This window comes from Medicago truncatula, chromosome 3 (genome assembly GCF_003473485.1).
Source record: "Medicago truncatula cultivar Jemalong A17 chromosome 3, MtrunA17r5.0-ANR, whole genome shotgun sequence".
NCBI classification, from domain to species: domain Eukaryota; kingdom Viridiplantae; phylum Streptophyta; class Magnoliopsida; order Fabales; family Fabaceae; genus Medicago; species Medicago truncatula.
In genome coordinates, this window is record NC_053044.1 from 22,010,120 (window position 1) to 22,033,493 (window position 23,374).

At 33.9% G+C, this 23,374-nt stretch overlaps 1 protein-coding gene and 1 non-coding gene across 3 annotated transcripts; one reads left to right on the forward strand and one right to left on the reverse strand.

Moving 5' to 3' along the window:
* The first annotated feature begins 1,787 nt into the window (after window positions 1-1,787).
* On the forward strand, window positions 1,788-4,616 carry LOC25490677 (receptor-like protein EIX2). 2 transcript variants are annotated; one of them, XM_024779176.2, is made up of 3 exons: window positions 1,788-2,098; window positions 3,215-4,225; window positions 4,371-4,616. In XM_024779176.2, exons 1-2 carry the CDS (start codon window positions 1,825-1,827, stop codon window positions 4,207-4,209), a joined length of 1,269 nt encoding a protein of 422 aa, XP_024634944.1. In that variant the 5' UTR covers window positions 1,788-1,824; the 3' UTR covers window positions 4,210-4,225; window positions 4,371-4,616. The 2 variants fall into 2 exon arrangements, with proteins under 2 accessions (XP_024634944.1, XP_024634943.1); XM_024779175.2 differs by having other exon boundaries at window positions 1,788-4,225.
* A 16,675-nt stretch (window positions 4,617-21,291) lies between these two features.
* On the reverse strand, window positions 21,292-21,398 carry LOC120579799 (small nucleolar RNA R71). Its single transcript, XR_005645544.1, has one exon. It is a non-coding gene; the product is annotated as a small nucleolar RNA R71 (small nucleolar RNA).
* Between the last annotated feature and the right edge of the window lie 1,976 nt (window positions 21,399-23,374).

The window sequence follows — 23,374 nt, forward strand, 5'->3', positions numbered from 1 at the left end:
TTATTTATATAAATATTTCAAAAGAAAATAATTAAGTTTTCCAAATCACTTTTCCAAGCCTTCTTGTTTGGATATTTCCAATTTTTTTCTTGCTTTTTTCTTGTTTTCCAAATCAATAATTTATGGAAACTTCAAGACAATTTTATAATATGAGGTTCATAGAAATTCTACTAGTCTAAGTCTTCATTTCTTTTACAAAGTCTTTTTGTTTGGAGGTATATCTTTTTTGTGGTAATCAAAATCCCATTTGGATCAACATGGGATAAATCGCGTCAATCACAACCATATGTAAAACAATATAAATGTTTTACAATTTTCAAATAATTTTTTAATGAATTTTAATGGATCATTAATAAAGATAATAAAGGTTTAGTTAATATGCATATCTCTAAACTATATGAGAATTTTTAAATAGACCTCTAAACTAAAACATGTGTAATCATATATATTCCTAAACCATGTTATAACCACTTTTTTTTACAAGTATATAATATGGATGTCATTTCAGTGTTGACAAATAATAGTGGTTTAACAGAAACACCTAATTGAAAATTATAAAATAGTTTAGGAATATGGTTACATATTTTTTAGTTAAGAACTTATCTAAAAAATTTCAAATAGTTTAGGGATCTCCATATTAATTAAACCTATAATAAATTGACAAACTTTTTTTGAGTTATTCAAATTCAATCCAGAAAAAACGTGGGTAATGAAGTTCAAAATTATTGTTTTGATATATAGTGAATGAGTTGCAATGCCTTGTAATATCTATTTTAATCGTTTGAATCACACTAACTTTCTGAAATATCATAATAATTTTTTGTCAAATTTGTATAAAAATAACACAACTTCTTGTATTGAAACTTCTACAAATTGAGTTGAAATTGTAAAACTATTGTCCACATATTTCTTATCAATTACTTCAACATTCCAAGTATTTTATTGCTTTTTCCTTGTCATCTTTTTCCGGAGCTATGTTTTTTAGCTTTTCCATAAGCTACCAAGTATTTTATTGAGTTGAAATTGTAAAACTATGTGATGCACTTTTCAAAATAAGAAAAAGAGACAAAAACAAATTGATAGATATTAGATAGCATTGAGATGAAGAGACTATAGGCATTACATAAATAGCAATGTTAGAAACAAAATGATAGATATTAGATAGCATTGAAATGTAGAAACAAATTGATCATTTACGTCAAAGTACCATTTGTTTGCAATACATAACTACAAATATCATGTCATTAAATTAGAGGTTGCTTATAGTCTAGTACAATCATATCAATTTAAAATTTATATTTATATCATTGTATTAGCCAAATTTAAAGTCCGGGTAACTTGTGTCCATTTTTCTTATAAATAAGAGGGTTAACAACAAAACAAATTTCAATTTGTATTACTTTGTTAATTTTAATTTTGCCAAATCTGTGTGGTATTCATAGCAATTTCCTCTGTCATATCAAAAAGGTTCAAATGATGACAGGGTGATCAACATAATTGTTGTCCACAAAATAGTATCAATTAAACATTTACCAATCGTAATCGTAATATGATAAGTTTTGAATAATTTGGTACCAAGTTTAAAACTTGAGGTTCAAAGAAATTATATTATTCAAAGTCTTCCCTGCCTATTCAAAGTCTTGAAGTTTTGAAACTATTTCATTTTTCTAACAATCAGACCCCATTTGTATCAATTGAAACTGTTGTCCACATACTTTCTTATCAAGCCTTTTCCAATTTATCTTATATAAGCACATTAAAATCTCATAATAAATCATAATCCAATTTGAATTAGACATTCTTCTTTGATTCAAACAATTATTCATGATGACCATTCTTACTACACAAATTTCACTTCTTTTGCTTATACTTTTATCTATAACTATATTCCACAAAACCATGTGTACCAATCACACAGTTGTTCGATGCAATGAGAAAGATCGAGAGACACTGTTAAACTTCAAACAAGGCATCAATGATAGTCTTGGTCGGATATCAACGTGGTCAACCAAAAAAGATTGTTGCGCTTGGGAAGGAGTCTATTGTGACAACATTACTAACAGAGTTACAAGCCTTGTTCTTAATTATATGTTGAAAGGTGAGATGAATCTCTGTATTCTAGAACTTGAGTTTCTCAGTTACTTGGATTTGAGTGAGAATGAATTTCATGTGATAAGAATTCCATCCATTCAACACAATATCACACATTCATCTAAACTTGTAGACTTTGACTTCTCCTGGAACTATCAGACTCTGCAAATGGATAATCTTGATTGGCTTTCTCCACTTTCTTCCTTAAAATATCTCAACCTTAATTGGATTGATCTTCATAAGGAAACCAACTGGTTTCAAGTAGTAAGTACACTTCCGTCATTGTTTGAATTACAGTTGAGTGCATGTAACCTGAACAACTTTCCATCTCTTGAGTATTTGAATTTGTCTTCACTTGTAACTCTTGATCTTTCAAACAACAACTTCACCTTTCATATACCTGATGGGTTTTTTAATTTCACCAAAGATCTCACCTGTCTTTACCTTGACAATAACAATATATATGGTGAGATACCTTCAAGCTTGCTAACCCTTCAAAATTTGAAACACCTTGATCTCGTTGATAACAAACTACAGGGACCAATTCAAGATGAAATAGGTCAACTAGCACATATTGAATATCTTGGTCTTGCTTGGAACATGTTAAGTGGTTTCATTCCTTCAACTCTAGGAAACCTCTCTTCCTTAAATTACTTATCTATTGGCTCTAATAATTTCTCTGGTGAAATTTCAAATTTACTTTTTTCCAAACTCTCTAGTTTAGATTCACTAGACTTGAGTAATTCAAATTTTCTATTCCAGTTTGATTTAGATTGGGTTCCTCCTTTTCAACTCTCTCACCTTTCATTGGGAAATACAAATCAAGGCCCAAACTTTCCATCTTGGATATATACACAAAAGTCACTGCAACATCTCGACTTATCAAGCTCGGGAATTTCGTTTGTAGATAGAAATAAGTTCTCGAATCTTATAGAAAGAATAACTGCTCCTCCGCATATACCCAATGAACTTATTTTGTCAAACAATTCTATTGCTGAAGACATATCTAACCTAACACTAAATTGTTTAATTTTAAGGTTGGATCACAATAGTTTCACAGGAAGACTCCCAAACATATCACCAATGGTCTATCATGTTGATTTGTCTTACAACTTTTTCTCAGGATCAATTCCGCATAGTTGGAAGAACTTGAATGAAGTGGGAGTCATCAACCTGTGGCGTAATAGGCTATCTGGTGAAGCTCTGGGACACCTCTCTGATTGGAGACAATTGGAAGTCTTGATCTTGGGAGAAAATGAATTTTCGGGAACCATACCAATCAACTTTTCACAAAACTTAGAAGTTGTCATACTGAGAGCTAACCAATTTGAAGGGACTATTCCAACACAATTATTCAATCTTACTTATTTGTTTCATTTGGACCTTGCACAAAACAAACTTTCAGGATCTATACCGAAATGCGTCTATAACTTGACTGATATGGTTGCATATGCTGACGAGGAATTGCCAGTAGGTACCATAATTGAGTTGTTTATTAAAAGTCAAAATTATGCGGTTCTAATCAGTCCAGATAGACGAATTATTGACCTTTCAACCAATAGCTTGTCTGGGGAACTGCCATTGGAATTGTTTCGACTTGTTCAAGTTCAAACGTTAAACTTATCTCACAATAATTTGATTGGAACAATACCAAAAGTGGTTGGAGACATGAAACATATGGAATCTCTCGATCTCTCTAATAATAAGTTTTTTGGTGAAATTCCTCAGAGCATGGCTCTCTTAAACTTTTTAGAGGTTTTGAATTTATCTTGCAATAATTTTGACGGAACAATCCCAATAGGATCTCAAATTCAAACTTTTGATCCATCAAGCTTCATTGGAAATCCAAAGTTATGCGGAGCTCCTCTTAAAAATTGTAAAAATTGTACCAAGGAAGAAGAAAATCCTAAAAATGCAGAGAATGAAGATGACGAATCTATAAAAGAATCGTTGTACCTTGGCATGGGAGTGGGATTTGCAGTAGGTTTCTGGGGGATTTGTGGTTCTTTGTTTCTCATTAGAAAATGGAGGCATGCATATTTTCGGTTCATATATGGAGTGGGTAACAGGCTCTATGTAACTTTGATGGTAAAGTTAAATAGCTTTCATAGAAGTTGAGCTTTTGCTAGTAAAGGTTAGTGAACCTAATTTAAGTTGAATTGATCATGATATAGATCAGTATTTTGTTTTATTCTTGGATCAGACTAAAGAGTATTTTTGTTTATTTTGTAATTCTATGCATAACTTTTATCCATTTTGTTTGCTTCATATTTTATCAGGTGATTATGCATGTGGAAGATCCTGCATTGTTATGCAAATCTTTGATATAATTTTCCAAACAGAGCCAATATGTTACTGTATTACTTGTTGTAATTTTTTTCTTGAATTGTAATTTTTTATACAAGTTAGTTACTGGTTTCATTCAGGTTGCCAACTGGTCTATGTATTTCTGTCATTAATTTGTGTTAAATGTAGTGATTTTGGATAATGTTCTCATTTTATGGAGAAAGTGGATTACTTCTTTTTATTATCAGTTTATGGAGATGGTTGTAGATGAGTTTAAGTAGAAACTTTGATTGCAGTTGAAAAGTAACATCAATAAAACTATATTAAGAATTTTCAGAAAGTGATAAAAATGATAGTATTGACATTATTGACAAAATAGTAAATAAAAAATTTACATCATTCTCAGCAAATATAATTAAGCTTGTAAGGAAATTAAAAAAATAAAAAAGCATCAGGGATTACATGTGAATAACAAACTGAATCACATGTATGACAAGTAATTTAAATTTAGTTTGCATGGTCAAGGAATCAGAATTTGATTAAGCAACTGAATCATATTTTTAAAAACTAAATGAGAAAGGAACAAATTGAAAGATTATATACATTGAAATTTTAAAAAATAAGGCATGGTATAATTTCAACCTTGAGACAGACTTGAAGACATATTGTTATAGATGACTTTTAATGGATAGTTTGAGTTGAGTTATGGTTGAAACTATAAACTAAAAACTTACATTGAAATTTATATTTGCATAGTTAAGAACGCAATGTCGATATGTAGAACCAAAACGTAGAGATTGAAGACATGTACAATGTCCAATATCGACACAATAGAGACACTTATGGTTACATTTAATCACTTCTATTTTATTAAATAATAGCTAAAATTTTGCGATCTAAAATGACACATTCCGTGGTCTACAAAAATGTTGACACTCTTCATCGTAGCCTGACTAGAAGGATCTACGTCTGCTTTTTTGGATAACATAACAAGTGCATTCATTGACAACTCTCAAAATCTGTATTGTTATCCACTACTAATCAAAAGGCGCACAATATATCTCTGTTTGCTGCATTGTTCCATATTTCTATGGCTCTCCAGTACTTCACAATTTGCATAAAAAGTGTTAACTTCATTATCAGTAACATGATGAAGATTCTGTACAACTTCAACAGCTCTTTTGTGTTAAAATAGCAAATTTGGTTCTAAAATAAGAAGTAAACATGCAAAAAACACAACTGTTATCACTTATCACAGAGTTTAACCAATTGTATTTACGTCTTTGAATTATAGTATCTGCTGTTACAGTGCATTTTGAATTATTGTAATTGGTTTGTGTTACAGTGCATTTTCAAATAATCCTTACTTTTTAACATGGTACATTTGGTGCATGAAATAATCACAGTTTTCTCTTCAAGAATTATGGGAAATATTTGGCACACTATACCTCTTCAAGAATTGAATGTCAAACGATAGGGCCGTGCCTACATGTTTGACAACAAGTATTCGCAATTTCTTTTTAGTATGCACTGATTCTGCTCCTCTCGATTTGCAATGCTACGCTAGATTGCAGCTGACCACTTATTAGGGAATATGAGCTATAATCAACAGTTTGCTTCATCCAAATCTACAATGTGTTTTGTGAAGAAGTCATCTTATTTGATTTGCAATAATAAGAAAAAATCAAAACTGTCATATCGGTCAGGTTTATGCGCGCTGGCAACAAATGTGATGTTGGTGAATTCGTTTCTATAATCTCCTATATTAAAATGTTTTTTTTTTTAATTAAAGGGCGGCTATTTTTTGGACTAATTAATTGAAAATTTTGAGGTTTTACCTCATTGTAATCAATATTTTTTCTTAATGATACGAGCTGATGAGTTTTCTTTGGTAAAACACAGAAATAAACTAGAACTTGATTCAATATAATTTTTTTGATATCCTGTCAAAGATAATTATCTACACTAACTTACATGTCTGGGGAAGAGGAAGAAAATACTGCTTGCTGGTTCTGAGGTAGATATGATTTTTGCGCCATGTGGTTTAAATTGTATTTTGTTTGATGCAAGAGTTTAGGATTATTGGAATTATTGAGAGTGAGATAATGTCATCTTCTTGTGCAGTTTGTAATATCTCATTACAAATAGAATGTCAAAATCATTACTAAGTTGCAACTGGTAATTTTGATGAGTTCCTAGTCTTTTACTATATGAAAAATTCAACAGATTCATTCATTCCGAAAACTTGGAGTTGAGAAACAGTTCCACATTTTTTACCACTACAACGAAGTTATCCCTAAGCACTTCCTCTTCTAATTCTTCAAAATAATGCTTAAACACCTACAACAAACACAAATTTCACTGATTGTTCATTACTTGCAAAACTTATTCAATTCAAAATTTAAATGAAGGTTCGTTCGAATCAGAAGAACACTTACATCAATTAGTCGATACAGGAAGAAGAGAAGGCTAGCGGCATTACTATTTTGTCTCACAGTGATCACAAGGCAAACATTGCTTGCTATGTTGTATAACATATAGGTAACACTGTTGTCGTAAACAACCTGATCTTGCGGCCTAGTGAATAATATAATGAACAACGATGCTATATTATATCATCATCACCCATCCTTTAATTACTGTGCTAAATTAAATTTATCTTTTCCTTTAGTCAAAACAAAAAAAAAAGGTGTTGGAGACAGGTACTTGTGTGGAACAAAAATAAAGATATAAAGTTGGTTTTAATAAGTGTGGAACATTGAACTGTCAATTAATCACTTAATTGCAAATTCCCAATCCAATGTCTCAATTGAAAGATTTGAAGCCATAGTACTCCTTCGGTCTTGGTGAATAGTATATCTCTTTTTGGAACAGAGCGACAATTCATCACTTGTGTAACCTCTAACTTCTCTTCCATTTGAATTACTCTTCACTAAGAAAAAAGCTTAATAACAGTTTTCGTCCCCTAACTTTCACGAAGTTGCGATTTTAGCCCTCTAAGAAAAAACTACAAAACTGCCCCCTAAATTTTGCAACTATAGCAGTTTTAGCCCCAAGGCCAAGAAAAATAAAATAAAATAACACGTGGCACCTCACTTAGGGTGTCACGTTAGCGTAGACTAAGTCAAAATTGGCCTTGGGGGCCAAAACTGTCACATGTGCAAAACTTAAGGGACGATTTTGTAGTTTTTTTTTTTATAGGACCAAAATCGCAACTTTAGAAAAGTTAGGAGGTTAAAACTGCTGTTAAGTCTAAGAAAAATCCATAATGATGAGTCATTGCACAAGACAATATTAAACATGAAATCATTGGGGAGAAAGGACATCCAAGTTAAACTATAACTTGCTACAATAATTAGGATGATTTGTCCAAGATAAACTAGTTTACATATTGATGATACATGTACAATCTTATAACTTAAATTAACAAAAAAGAGATGACAACCACTGCATATCCAAAATTAGTATTTCAAGAAATTAATAAAAGAAGCATTTATAGAAGCTTGAAAGTTTCTACCTTATTCTTAATTAGTGTAAGATTTGGAATTTGTGACCTATTTGACAACTCTAGATATAATAAATATTTCATATCATATCATCTCTTATTATGGCCTCCAAATGAGTCCTAAAGTCGATCACTATTGCTAGTTAACATTTTCTCATTAAAAACAAAAATGGAAAAAAGATTTTGATAATTTCTTTTGGACAACTCTTTAATTATATGCCCTAAAAAAAACTCTTTAATTATATAAATATTTAAAAAAAAAAATTAAGTTTCCCTAGTAATTTTTCCAAGTCTTATTGTTTGGATATTTCCTTTTTTTTCTTGCTTCTTTCATACGCCAAATTTACAAGAGAAGTCACTAAGAAATCACACTGTCACACTGGAGTACATCCTACGTACGCTAAAACTCGCACTGAACTCGAACGTGGGTTAACTCACGTCAGTTTTCTTTCTCTGAATCCCATCACTCAATAATTGTATGTAATTCATGGTCTTTTTCTGTATCAAAAACTTATGGCTCTATACATAAAGTCAGTTGTCTTTATACTATTTCATGGATATCAATATTCGAATACCACTATTTAATGGAAATCAATAATGGAAAACAATAATGAATGTCAAATAAAAATTGGTGGCTGTACGGAAACATATACGTGGCCGTCAAGCATACCAATTAGTGACAAAATCAAACATTTTTTTCTTAGTCTTCCCATATGATTCATTGAATTCATGAAAACTACACCAAATGGAATGGGACAGCCTCCAATAAGTAACCTAAGTGAGAAAGAAAACCTGCGTAAGTTAACTGACGTTGGGGTTTATTGTGAGTTTTTAGCACTTAAGTCACGTAGGTTGTATTTCAGCGTGACTTAAGTAAGTTGGGTTTAACATCTGCATAAGTTAACTCACATAGAGGTATTTTGAGAAGTTTGGTTGGGAATGAGCGAAACTTAATGGGAGAAGAGCAGTTTTCTACTCAAACATATACTATTGGGTTGGGCATTTTTTTATTTGGACAGTTTTCATACTTTTTTTTTTTGTAGGAACAGTTTTCATACTTGTTAATTTTATGTGTTATAGATTTTTTTTCTTCAAAAAAATTAGATTTATTTGTGAAATTTACTTTATGCATTTTAATATTTTATTTATTTATTAATTAATCAGTTGAACCGGTTCAACCGATTGAACCATGAACCGGAGGTCTCGTCGGTTTGATGACCGGTTCGGTTTTAAAAACATTAGTTCGAATCTCGAATTCCCACTTATTCATCTTAAAAGATAAAATTCCAGCCATTAAGATTACTTAACTAAAAAAGAATATTAATCCCTAAAAAAAATTAATGTCTAATAGTGCTCAAATATTGTAATTTAATCAACCGAGCATATTCTCCAAAAAAAAAAAAACTCCCCTTTAAAATCGTACTAATTATTTTTCCTTTTGAATTAAGGAAATTATTTATTTATTTATTTGGATTTTATGAGGAACCTTTTGTGTATTGCCTAGCAAAAACTTAATGTGCAGTGCAAGTTCCTCATAGTTTTAGAATAGAAAAAAATGAATATTAATATTAAATTGGAAGAAAAAAATTGAGTAAGAGTATCAAATTCACGTATTTCAAAAGTAATTTATAAATAGAATAGGCGATTTTGATTTTCTAAAAATGAACTAGTTACAAACCCGTGCGAAGCACAGGTTCAATGACGTATTCGATTAAAAAATTCTTTAAAAAAAGAGATGTTAAAACGATGAAACATTGTGATTCATCATAAAATATATATGGGCTGATTAAGAGAGCATATAATCAGTTTATGAGATTAGGAATTGACATAATATTTAGGATGAAAACAATTGGAACCAATAAAGGAACCAATGATGTGTGAATTTACATATTATCCAAAATTATAAAAAAGAGTGTTGTTGTAATAGAGTTACCAAAAAATGATTGATACCCATATTTACATCAAATGAAATCAAGTAAAGAAGTAGCATCAGTGAGTAAAGATACTCTAGTCTATGATTAGAGTTAAGGTGATTTGTTGAAAGTGCGGATCATGAACACCAAATCTTTATTTGGAAACGACTTGAAGGTGCATATTTTTAGGTGGCTTCTCTAGATCAAAAATTAACTTATCACTTACCTCTAACATATGTTCTCGGCAAAATTTGAACCATTGGCCGCTAAGTATTTTTTGTAACTTGCTCTCTTTGCCGTTATCAAGCGACACTTATACCTTTTTTGAGCTTGTTTGTCGGTGAGTGTGATTGTTTTCCGTGTTTCTTTTAGAAATGTCATTGATATCTCATTTGAGAAGTGCTAGGTACAAAACAAATTGCAGTGTTAATTAGAAGTTATATATATGTACATTTCTTAAACATTTACCAAAGCATTATAAAGATTTACCGTAGGAAAAGAGCATGTTTTATTTTGCTCAAGAGATTGGGAAAACAACATTACAATTAACATGATACTAATTGGAACCAATGAAGAAACCAACAATGTGCAGATTAACGTTACAATAGACTAACCAAAAAGGGATTTTTGTCAATACTTACATCAGACAAAATGAAAAGAACAAATGGCATCCCAAAAGTCAAGATAGTTTACGACCACAGTCCAAAGCGATACGTCAAAATAGTAGAAGTTCAAATAGTTCAACAACAAATATCTACTTTGGAACAACTCGAATTTGCAAGTTCTTCTATGACTTTTCGAGATCAAAGATGAGCTTACCACCTTCTTCCATCACTCGTTATCTGCAGAAATTGAACCACTGCCCACCCAAGTAATTTTCATAGCTTGCTCTATCGGCGGTAATGAGGTGACAGTTATACTGTCTCTGTGTCTGGTCATCAATGAGAGTGATTGTTTTGCGCTTTCCTTTCAGAATTGTTCTTGACACCCCGTTTGGGAAATGCTAAACAGGAAAATAACTGCAATATTAGTCTAATGCATATTTACATGGATAAGATGTATGCGAATATAGTTACATATAATTTATAACATAAAGGTAGCATAACTGATTTTAAGCTAAAGAAAATGTAACATGACTTCTAATTTATCTTCCTATTATCTTCCTATAAAGTCTAGATAAATGCATGCATGTACATTATATGTACCCCGTTGACCAATTAACATTGTTGAAACAAATGGAAACTAAGCATCACTTCCGCATGTGCATATATAGCTAGCACCATTTGACATTGATGTCTTCGAACATTTGGTGCAACTCTCATAATACAATCCAAACTGGTTAGGATTGAATTTAGGTTTTTTTTTTTCCAAATAGTGATGCAATATGTTTCCTAACACAAATTATGCACATGAAAAAAGAATGATGCAATATGTATTTTTAATTTGTGCGTAAAAAAACTCAAAGCATGTTTGTGCATAAAAAACAGACATTGACTTAGTTTATAAATTCAGCAATTGGCCTTGTTGGAACAAAATATGTTTCACAATGGACCTTAATGAGTTTTGATGATAACAAGGTATTAAAAATTGTCAATTGGTTATTGCTAATAATTGTTCAAGTGTACAGGACCAAATGCTAGTCAAGTAATTTAAATAGGTCTTGGAAGAACAAAGGAAAGCAAAGGAATTCATAGCATCTGAAGAAAACTGCGTCTGAAGTTTGGAGTGCTCCTGAAGCTAAAGTGCATCTGAAGTGATGACGTCATCAGAAGCAGAAGCTCATCAGAAGCAAGGTTTTCATCAGAAGCGATATCATCACCAGAAGCTACATTTAATCCGTAAATTCAAACTGAAGATCCAAAGTAGCTGTTTCTCATTTCAACTTTATCTAAGAAGAACGAAGAATTGAAAGGGAGGTATCAACGGCCATTTGGATAGCACTGAGTATTTGTCCTTCATTAACAGAGTTGACAATGTACAAGTGTACAACCACTACCTCCACTACTCTGTTTTGTCCACGCTACAAGACAAGACAACAGCTATGCCTGCAGAATTTGTGCCTTCAAGATGGGAATGAATTTGAAGTTAATTCCTCAAAGGACTACACCCAAATCAGGCAAAGGATTACTGGTGAATGATCAAAGGATTTCAAACGACTCTTTAGACGTGCTAATCATCTCAACGTCTCTTTCACACCTCTATATAAAGGAGTGAAGACTTGAAGATTGGTGATAGATATATACAAGTTAAAAAGCGCCAAAACTCTGTCAATTTGATTCTACAAAGCACACTGAATTTCTGCACTGATTTGATACATCTTAGAAATTCAAAAGTCTAGAGTCTTTAACGTATTGTAGTGTGAACACCACTGATTGCATATCAAGTGTTCAAATCAAACATATTTCATTGTATTTTTCTTGTTTGATCAGAAGCCTCTTGCCTGCGTTCTTGAGCATTAGAAGACTCTTGCTTAGTGCTTGAGCATTGGAAGACTCTTGCGTGTGTGCTTGAGCATTTTTGTGAGGTCTCATACTTAGAGAGTATTGAGCAGTTTGTAATCTTTGAGATTATAGTGAAATCTCCTTGGAAGTGCAAGGGGGACTAGACTACTTCCGTTTTGTGGAAGGAACCAGGATAACTGCTTGTGTCTTTCTTTTCTTTTCTCTGCTTTGATCTTTTCCGCTACGTATCTGATTCTGATCATTTCATCAGAAGCACTTACAAACTGCTTGTGTTTTCTTTTTCTCTTTAAAGATTCTTCTTCTGATAAAACTTCAGAAGCAGTTTGTAAGTGCTTCTGATGAAATGATCAGAATCAGATACGTAGCGGAAAAGATCAAAGCAGAGAAAAGAAAAGAAAGACACAAGCAGTTATCCTGGTTCCTTCCACAAAACGGAAGTAGTCTAGTCCCCCTTGCACTTCCAAGGAGATTTCACTATAATCTCAAAGATTACAAACTGCTCAATACTCTCTAAGTATGAGACTTCACAAAAATGCTCAAGCACACACGCAAGAGTCTTCCAATGCTCAAGCACTAAGCAAGAGTCTTCTATTGCTCAAGCACGCAGGCAAGAGGCTTCTGATCAAACAAGAAAAATACAATGAAATATGTTTGATTTGAACACTTGATATGCAATCAGTGGTGTTCACACTACAATACGTTAAAGACTCTAGACTTTTGAATTTCTAAGATGTATCAAATCAGTGCAGAAATTCAGTGTGCTTTGTAGAATCAAATTGACAGAGTTTTGGCGCTTTTTAACTTGTATATATCTATCACCAATCTTCAAGTCTTCACTCCTTTATATAGAGGTGTGAACGAGACGTTGAGATGATTAGCACGTCTAAAGAGTCGTTTGAAATCCTTTGATCATTCACCAGTAATCCTTTGCCTGATTTGGGTGTAGTCCTTTGAGGAATTAACTTCAAATTCATTCCCATCTTGAAGGCACAAATTCTGCAGGCATAGCTGTTGTCTTGTCTTGTAGCGTGGACAAAACAGAGTAGTGGAGGTAGTGGTTGTACACCTGTACTTTGTCAACTCTGTTAATGAAGGACAAATACCATTGCTATCCAAATGACCGTTAATACCTCCCTTTCAATTCTTCGTTCTTCTTAGATAAAGTTGAAATGAGAAACAACTACTTTGGATCTTCAGTTTGAATTTACGGATTAAATGTAGCTTCTGGTGATGATATCGCTTCTGATGAAAACCTTGCTTCTGATGAGCTTCTGCTTCTGATGACGTCATCACTTCAGATGCACTTTAGCTTCAGGAGCACTCCAAACTTCAGACGCAGTTTTCTTCAGATGCTGTGAATTCCTTTGCTTTCCTTTGTTCTTCCAAGACCTATTCAAATTACTTGACTAGCATTTGGTCCTGTACACTTGAACAATTATTAGCAATAACCAATTGACAATTTTTTATACCTTGTTATCATCAAAACTCATTAAGGTCCATTGTGAAACATATTTTGTTCCAACAAGGCCAATTGCTGAATTTATAAACTTAGTCAATGGTTTAGAAGTGGTTCTAAGCAAAGCTCACATCAAAAAGTTAACTTAATCAAGTTATTATAATGGGGCTCAGAGCCTTAAAATACTATACATCTACTCCCCCTTTTGTCATCAACAAAAAGTAAGTAAAGAAAAACAAAAGAAAGAGTATCAGAGCAACAGAAGGATAAACTTTAAAATACAGTGTATTAGAGCCAATGAAACAACATATATAGCAATGATTTTCAGAGAAACAACTTGAAAAATAGCATGAGAATTATTGAATTGATTCAGAAGCAATGATAAACCAGTTAAAATACATAGTTAAAGCAATGCAATACTTAAAACAAGATCTAAACATTCAAAAAGAATTGGTGTGCAACTAAGATTTGGATAATTTAGACACTTGTTCCAATAAGAATTTGATCTGCTCAGACTGCTTCTGAAGTTCTTCATCCTTGGCTCTCAGTCTTCTTCTTAGCCCTTCTTGAATTCTATCAGCCCTTGAGATGTAAACAGCTTCTGGATAGAACGGTGAATTTGCTAGCAGAGGCACATAATCAAGCTCCTTCACTCTAGCTGCTTCATGCATATCATCCAATAATTTCTTCAACATAGCAGAGTGAGATGAGACACATTTTGTGCTCAGTTGATCCAGCAGTTTATTGAATCCTTTCTTCAGATCCATCCATTGATCAAGATAGTGAATGGGAGGTACATGAACTGTTCTGAGAAGAATCAGTGACTGAATCTCATCACTTAACCTTATAAGCTGTTCATCAATATATTCAGATTCCAGGATGGTGTCTGGGATGGGTGTTTGAGATGTAGAAGGTTGATTAGAGGCTGTTTGATGGTCAGAAGAGGTTAGGTCAATTATTGGTGGTTCTGGTTGTTGTTGTTGTTCTGTGTTAGTCTGGGGTTGTTCTATGGTAGTTTGATCTAGATCAGAAACAGTCTGTTCAGGAACAGTTGGTTCAGGAACAGTTGGTTCAGGGATGACTGTTTTAGTTTGTGTAATTGTTTGTTGGTTTTCCAAAACAGTCTTTTCAGGGACTGTCTTAGAGGCCTTTGTAGGTGTAGGTTGCATTTCACCACCTAAATGCTTTTCTAAGTTATGAGGGTTGATGATCCTTGTTTTTGGGGGGTTTCTGAAGTAGTTGCTTCTGAAACTACTTCAGAGGCTTTTTGTGGAGATTGGTTATTTTGTGGGTTGGTTTCAGGAAATTGTATACTAACAGCTTCTGGAATTTGTGTTTGAAAAAAGTGATCAGGAGGCAAATTAAATTTTTCACAGATTTTTATCCTCTCTTTAGAGAATTCAATTTGGGTCTGCTCATAATCAATTGTTCCATAAGTTGTTAGTTTGGTAGGTTTGCGATTTAGTATTTTTTCAATGTGTTGACTAAGAGGTTGGTCATCTGATTCAGTGGATGATGATGAGGGTGAAGATGGAAGGTCAGGAATCTGAGTATTGATATTAGCTTGTAAAGAAGTACCTGAAGAGTGAGCTTCTGGATGAGCTGCTTCTGGAGCTTTAGATGCTGGTTCTGATGAAGTAGCTCCTGAAGCCTACTTGTCTTTCAAAGCTTGAGATAGCAGTTTTACTCCCTCCTGGACAGTTTCTTGTTCAACTTCAGCAGCTAAAGCAACAAACTCAGCAGCCTTCTGAGGAGCAAGCTTATACCCTGCAGCCTTGAGTTGTTCCTCTCTTTTCTTCTGCTGTCTCAGCTGCTTCCTCCTAGCCATCTCAGTTGCAGTATAATTTCTAGCATATTGCCATTGTTCTTCTGTAGGAACAAACATTGGCATTACACTAGGCTTATTACTCTTAGCCTTCTTAGCACTTGGCTCTTCTTCCAACACTCTTGATTTCTTGATTTTCTGCTTCTGAACATCTTCTTCAGAAGCAGGAACTTCTTCAGAAGCATAGCTTCTTTAGAAGCTGAAACATTTGCTTTGGATTTCTTGGGCTTTGGTGCTGCAACCTCAACCTTGGTTTCTTTTCTGGTCCTCTTGGAAGGTTTTCTTTTAGCCTCTTCTTCTTCCAAGTATTCTTCTTTTGAAAGGGGCCTACTCTTTGATTTTCTGCTCTTGGCAACAGGAAGAACACCTCCAAACATCTGTTCAGGCACATCTTTCAGACTGATCTTCTCCCTTGTCCTTTCAAAATGATCTCTGATATAGTTCATCTGAACATCCAGAGGATCTTGTTTGCAGATAGGAGGAAAATTGGGAATCAATGCTGATTTGGCATCAGATGCCTTCATATCTGTGGGTAGCTTCTTAAGGTCTTTTACATCAATTAGATGCATGGACCTCAGTGTTTCTCCATTAATAGACCACGTCAGAAACTTTTCAGAAAACTAACCTTTGGGTAATGGGACAGCTGTTACAAAAGAGTAACTGCAAACGATCCCACTAGCCATGCTATTCAGAAGCAAAGAATACCGCTTCTGAAGTTTTAGTGCTGACGTCATCTTCAGAAGCACATTTTCCTCAGAACCTCAGTTAAGAGCTTCTGATGGACCAAATGCTTCTGAATAGACTTCAGAACCAAACTTCTTATTCAGAGGCAAGCAAATTTTCAATCAGACACAAAGTGCATATTCAAATTTTTCTTAATAAAATCAAATCTTTCAACAGATAAAGGTTTTGTAAATATATCAGCCCATTGATGTTCAGTATCAATGAATTGTATATCTAAAATTCCTTTTTGAACATAGTCTCTGATAAAATGGTGTTTGATCTCAATATGCTTGGCTCTAGAATGTAGAATTGGATTTTTAGACAAACAAATAGCAGCAGTATTATCACAAAAGATGGGAATACTGTTAGCATTAATCTGATAATCTTCCAACTGATGTTTCATCCAAAGTAGTTGTGTGCAACAACTTGCAGCTGAAATGTATTCTGCTTCTGCTGTAGACATATCAATAGTTGCTTGTCTTTTGCTTGCCCAGGATATCAGATTCTCTCCCAGGAATTGACTATTTCCACTGGTTGATTTTCTTTCAATCCCGTCACCAGCATAATCAACATCACAGAATCCAATCAACTTATAATCTAGGGATTTCCTATACAGGAGTCCAAGATTAGTTGTTCCTTTCAGATACCTGAAGATTCTCTTAACTGCAGTTAAATGAGATTCTCTAGGATCTGATTGAAATCTTGCACACAAGCATACACTGAATAAAATATCAGGTCTAGATGCAGTGAGGTATAACAGAGAACCAATCATACCTCTGTATAGCTTCTGGTCTACTACAGTTCCAGTATCTTCTTTGCTTAAGGTGCAGGTTGGATGCATTGGAGTGTTCATCACTTTACAATCTTCTAGCTTGAACTTCTTCAGAAGCTCCTTTGTATATTTTGTTTGATGAACATATACTCCTTCTTTACTTTGGTTGATTTGAATTCCAAGAAAGAATTTCAATTCTCCCATCATGCTCATTTCAAATTCATCATGCATTAACTTAGAAAATTCCTTGCAAAGAGATGCATTAGTAGAACCAAATATTATATCATCAACATATATTTGCACAATCAAAATGTCTTTCTTAAGAGTCCTTCTGAAGAGTGTTGTGTCAACTTGTCCTCTTTCAAAATCATTTTTAATTAAGAAATTACTTAGCCTATCATACCAAGCTCTGGGAGCTTGTTTCAAGCCATATAGTGATTTCTTAAGTTTATAAACATGGTCAGGATGCTTAAGATCCTCAAACCCAGGAGGTTGTTTGACATACACTTCTTCTTCAATGACACCATTAAGAAAAACACTTTTGACATCCATTTGATATAATATTATGCCATGATTAATTGCATAGGATAGAAGTAACCTGATTGCTTCCAATCTTGCAACTGGAGCAAATGTTTCAGTGTAATCAATGCCTTCTTGTTGACTGTAACCTTGTGCAACAAGTCTAGCTTTGTTTCTGGTTACTTCTCCTTGTTCATTCTCCTTGTGCAATAATGTTCTTCTGACAAGGTTTGGTTACCAGATCCCACACATCATTCCTCTGAAACTGATTTAGCTCTTCTTGCATAGCTAGTATCCATCCATCATCTGAGAGAGCTTCTTCAACAGTTTTAGGCTCAATTATGGAAAGCAATCCTATCAAAGATTCTTCTTGTCTGAAGTGAGATCTTGTTCTCCTATGACTGTTTTTGCTTCCAATGATTAGCTCCTCAGGATGTGACGTTTTATGTTTGAATTTTGGTTGAACTACATGCTGAGTGTTATCTTGAATGTCTTCAGAAGCATTTTCATTATGTATTACTGGACTAGGTTCTGCTTCTGAAATAGACTCAGCTTCTGGACTAGATTCAGCTTCTGAATGCTTTTCAGAATCAGAAGGTTGATCAGATTCTGATGCATCTTCAGAATCAGTTGTACCTGCATTACTTTCACTTTGCTCTGGAGTTTTACTTCCAGGCTCTCTATCATCAAATTTAACGTGCATAGATTCTTCAACACAATGTGTTTCTGAATTCTACACTCTGTACGCCTTTGACCTTTCAGAGTAACCTAAAAAGATTCCTCTTTGAGCCTTGGCATCAAATTTCTTCAGATAGTCTTTAGTGTTTAGAATGTAACAAGTACATCCAAACTGATGAAAGTAAGAGATATTGGGTCTTCTTCCTTTAAAGAGTTCATATGCAGTTTTCTCCAACATAGGTCTGATATAGATCCTATTTTGAATATAACATGAAGTATTAACTGCTTCTGCCTAGAAATGTTTGTCTAAATTATTTTCATGGATCATGGTTCTGGCCATTTCTTGTAAAGTTCTGTTCTTTCTCTCTACAACCCCATTTTGTTGCGGAGTTCTAGGAGAAGAAAATTCATGGAGAATCCCATGTTTTTCACAAAAAGATTCAAATGGCTCATTTTCAAATTCTCCACCATGATCACTTCTGACTTTCAAAATTTTCAATTCTTTTTCAGATTGTATTTGAGCGCAGAAGCTGCTAAACACTTCACATGCATAATCTTTACTTTTAATGAATTTTACCCAAGTCCATCTGCTGTAATCATCAACAATGACTAATCCATATTTACTTCCATATAAAGATGCAGTGTTAACTGGTCCAAAAAGATCAATATGGATTAATTCTAGGGGTTTGGAGGTTGATACAATGTCTTTGGATTTGAAAGAACTTTTCACAATTTTCCCTTTCTGACATGCACCACAAAGTGCATCTGAATGATAATCAATGTTAGGCAATCCTTTGACAAGTTGTAACTTGCTAATTTTAGAAATTAATCTCCAATTAGCATGTCCCAACCTTCTATGCCATACCCACTTTTTATCATTCAATGACAGAAGACAAACTACCTTCTGATCAGCCAGATCAGAGAAATTAATTTTATAGACATTCTCAACTCTCTTTCCCTTGAATGTAATGGATTTGTCATCCTTGTTGACTAGTGTGCAGTTGGTCTTTGATGAGTCATTTATATACTATTTTAATATGCTTTTTAGTTTAGTTTTATTTAGATTTTATATATTTTTATATTAGTATTATTTCCTTTTTAGGATAGTTTACTTTAAATTGCAATTTATTATATTTCAGGGAAGAATATTGGATGGATTGAGTCTTGGAGCAAAAGAAAGGGATTTGGAGCAGATTGGACACGAAAATATGAAGATTGGGAAACAAAATATGTCTCCCACAAGTCAGAAGCCTGGCACGGCCCGTGCTAGCCTTGGCACGGCTGTGCCACCCTCCAGAAGACCTTTTGCTGCTTTTGCTTGGGCTCTAAGCTATTCTATTTTAGCGCACAATCTACCGTGGAATATTCTTGGAATATAATTGCTTAGATTTTAAGTCAATTGTGTACTATAAATAGAGTAGCTAGCCATCACAAATATTCATCTTTTCTTGGAATACAATATGTGACAATTGTCTTTCTAATAAAAGTTCATTTTACTTGTTATTTATCTTTATGCTTTCTCTCTTCTTCTCCTTGTCTACGATGAACGTCAGTGAGTAGACTTCTCTTGTCTTGGGATTGTTGGATAAGTCTAATGACATAATCCTAATCAAACCAAGCTTTAAACCTTAATCTTATGTAACCCTAATTCCTTATCTAAATTCACCGCTTTAACATGGATCAACCATTATCAAACTGTGGAAACGAAAGTGGAGGGTTTGATAATTGTTTATCCATCATCTCAAATATCAATTCATAAAACGAAAGTGGAGCTTTGATATTCGAACAAGTGAATTTAGACAAGGATTGCAAAGTCAGCGAAATAGGCTTTGCAATCTTTGAGACATATAGTTTCGATCTTCAAGGGAACTAATAACAATCAAGTCAGCGAAATAGGCTTGGTTGTTAGAGGAACCAAAATCTAATAGTAATCAAGTCAGCGAAATAGGCTTGGTTGCTAGAGGAACAAAAGAGAAACTGTCTTGAGAAATTAGGTCTAACATAAAGTTATAAGTTTAATAGTTTGGTTTGAGAAGGACTTGTCGTTAGGATGAACCAATAACCCCAAGGCTTTTATCTCTTATTTTATTATTTACTTTCAATTAAAAACCCAAAACTTTCTACCTTATAAAACTTTAGTCTAATCGTTATTTAAAGTTAATTGAGTTCATAACTCCCTGTCGGAACGATACTCTATTTTACTACTTCGGTAAGACCGTGCACTTGCGGTTTTATCCCATCAAATTTTTGGCGCCGCTGCCGGGGAATTATTGTAATTTGATTAACTTTTCAATAGTGTTTAGTCTAAAAAAAAAAAAAAAGTTATATAAGTAAATAAAATATATTTATATATAAAAAAAAAAAAATATTTCTTTTTCTTATCTTTTTATTTTTATATATTTATCTCTCTCTCTCTCTCTATATATATATATATATAAAACAAAAACCAAAAAATATATATATATATATTTATATATAAAATATATCTCTCTCTCTCTCTCTCCATAAATTAAAAAAAAAAAAACATATATATATATATATATTTTCTTTCCTTTTCTTATCTCTTTATTTTTTTTTATATATATAAAATATCTCTCCCTCCCTTTCTACTTATTTTTTTTTATTATTATTATTTTTTATTTTCTATCTTTAACCGTTTTGATTTCAGGCATGGCTTAAAGAAGATAATAACGATATGGATGAGAAACGTGCTCTTAAAGAGTATGGAATCGCATCTTCAGATGAGTCGTACGATGCTATTGTGTACCCAACGGTTGAGGATATTAAATTTGAAATAAAGCCTGCACTTATTTACCTGGTGCAGCAAAATCAATTTTTCGGATCACCCACTGAGGATCCGAATTTTCATATTTCAACTTTTCTAAGACTCAGTGGAACTTTGAAGGCAAACCAAGAGGCCGTAAGGCTGCACCTCTTTCCTTTTTCTTTGAGGGATAGAGCTAGTGCTTGGTTTCATTCATTGAAAATTGGTTCTATAATTTCATGGGACCAAATGAGGAAGGCATTCCTTTCCCAATTCTTCCCCCATAGTAAAACTGCTCAATTAAGGAGTCAAATCACACAATTCACTCAAAAAGATGGTGAATCTCTTTACAATGCGTGGGAGCGTTTCAAAGAAATGCTTAGGCTTTGCCCCCATCATGGTTTTGAGAATTGGCTTATTATCCACACTTTTTATCATGGTCTTTTTTTTTCCACAAAAATGAATGTTGATGCAGCTGCAGGTGGAGCTTTGATGAATAAAACTTACACAGGAGCCTATGATTTGATCGAGAGCATGACATACAACCACTATCAGTGGACAAGTGAGAGAGTTATCACTGAAGGTACTCCTCCACCCGCTAAAAAAGAGGCAGGTATGTGCCAAGTTTCTACCCTTGATCATCTATCTGCTAAGGTGGACACACTTCTTCAAAAATTTGATAAATTAACTGTAAGTGTCGTCACACCTGCTCTTGTTTCACCACCTTGTGAATTTTGTGGAATACTTGACCATACTGGTGTTGAATGCCAACTAGGTAGTGTTGCTAAAAGTCCCGAGCAAAAATTTTATACCTTTGGACAACAAACAACACCACCCGTTTATGCAAGCAACGAAAGAGTCCCTCAGAAATCCAGCTTGGAAATTTTACTAGAAAAACATGCTATGGAGCAATCCAAGCAATTTCAAGAACTTAAAAATCAAACTGGATCTTTGAATGACTCTTTTGTCAAGCTTACATCTAAAGTGGACTCCATTGCTACTCACACTAGAATGCTAGAAACTCAAATCTCTCAAGTAGCCCAAAAAGTAGCTACTTCCTCTCAAACCCCCGAAGTCTTTCCAGGTCAAACTGAAGCCAACCCCAAAGACCTTATAAATGCTATTCAACTTAGGGACGGTAAGCAGTTAGAGGACCCCATTATGAAAACTAAGACAATTGAGGGTGAGATAGAGAGTGAAAAGCAAAAAGGTGAGGAAGTCATAGGAGAGAGTGATAAGCCAATCGTTTCACCACCTTATAAACTCAAAATCCATGTCCCACAAAGGCTTGTTAAGCCTAACCTCATAGTGATTGAGAGTTTTTCCACCCCTTGTGTGATTGTTGAGAGTGAAACCATTGAAAAAGCTATGTGTAATTTGGGAGAGAATCTTAGGTTGATGCCACTATCCCTTTGGGAAAGATTGGGTATTGGGTAGAGAAACCTTCTCATCGTCAAGCTAATGACTCTAAAAAAGCGCTTCGTGGGAGGCAACCCACGGGTTTAATTGCTTTTATTTTGTTTGTTTTTTTGTTGTTTTAATTTATTTTGTAGGTATTTGTCCAAAAATGATGCGAAAAATGAAGAAAATTGAACCTTGCATGTCCAGAAGCTTGGCACGGCCAGTGCCAGTGATGGCACGGCCGTGCCTGTAACCTAGCCATACTTCATCAACTTCCAGAGAGTTGGCACGGCCCGTGCCTGTACTGGCACGGCCGTGCCATGGTCCTAGACCCTCTTTTACCATTTTTTTTTTCACTTTTCTTCTTCTTCCTTCATTCTCAAACACAAACTACCCTCATCCTTCAACTTCCCTCTCTAAACCTCCATAACATCAACATTTAAACCTCCATTCATCATTCCAAACATTTACCACCAATCAAAACCAACAATCATCCATTCAAACACCAAATTCTACACTATTTAACCCTAACCCAAAAACCAAAAAAAAAAAAATCTTCACCAATCTCCATCATTAAACTCATCAACCTCACTTAAACCCCAACCCATCAGTAAACCAACCTTTCCAAACCAAAACCTTACCAAACCATAACCTTCCCTAAAACCCAAACCAAGTTAACTAGGTCAATGGCATAAAAAAGGCAAGGAGATTGAAAGCTCTAGAAGTGGTGCAAAGAAAGAGAAAGCAACATCCAAGAACCATGGCATCCATTTTAAAGATGACAAGCAAAGGAGTAGGTCTAAAGCTCTTATCTCTCAATCTATTTATGCTTGTCGATACACTGATAATAATGCTATGGATAGACTAGGAAAGAGGTAGGGACTGATGAGGAATGATGAGCTATTTATGAGAAATGCTTTATAACCACCATGTTAACATTTGCTATTACTTGCTTGATTATCTTGTTTCAATTGATAAA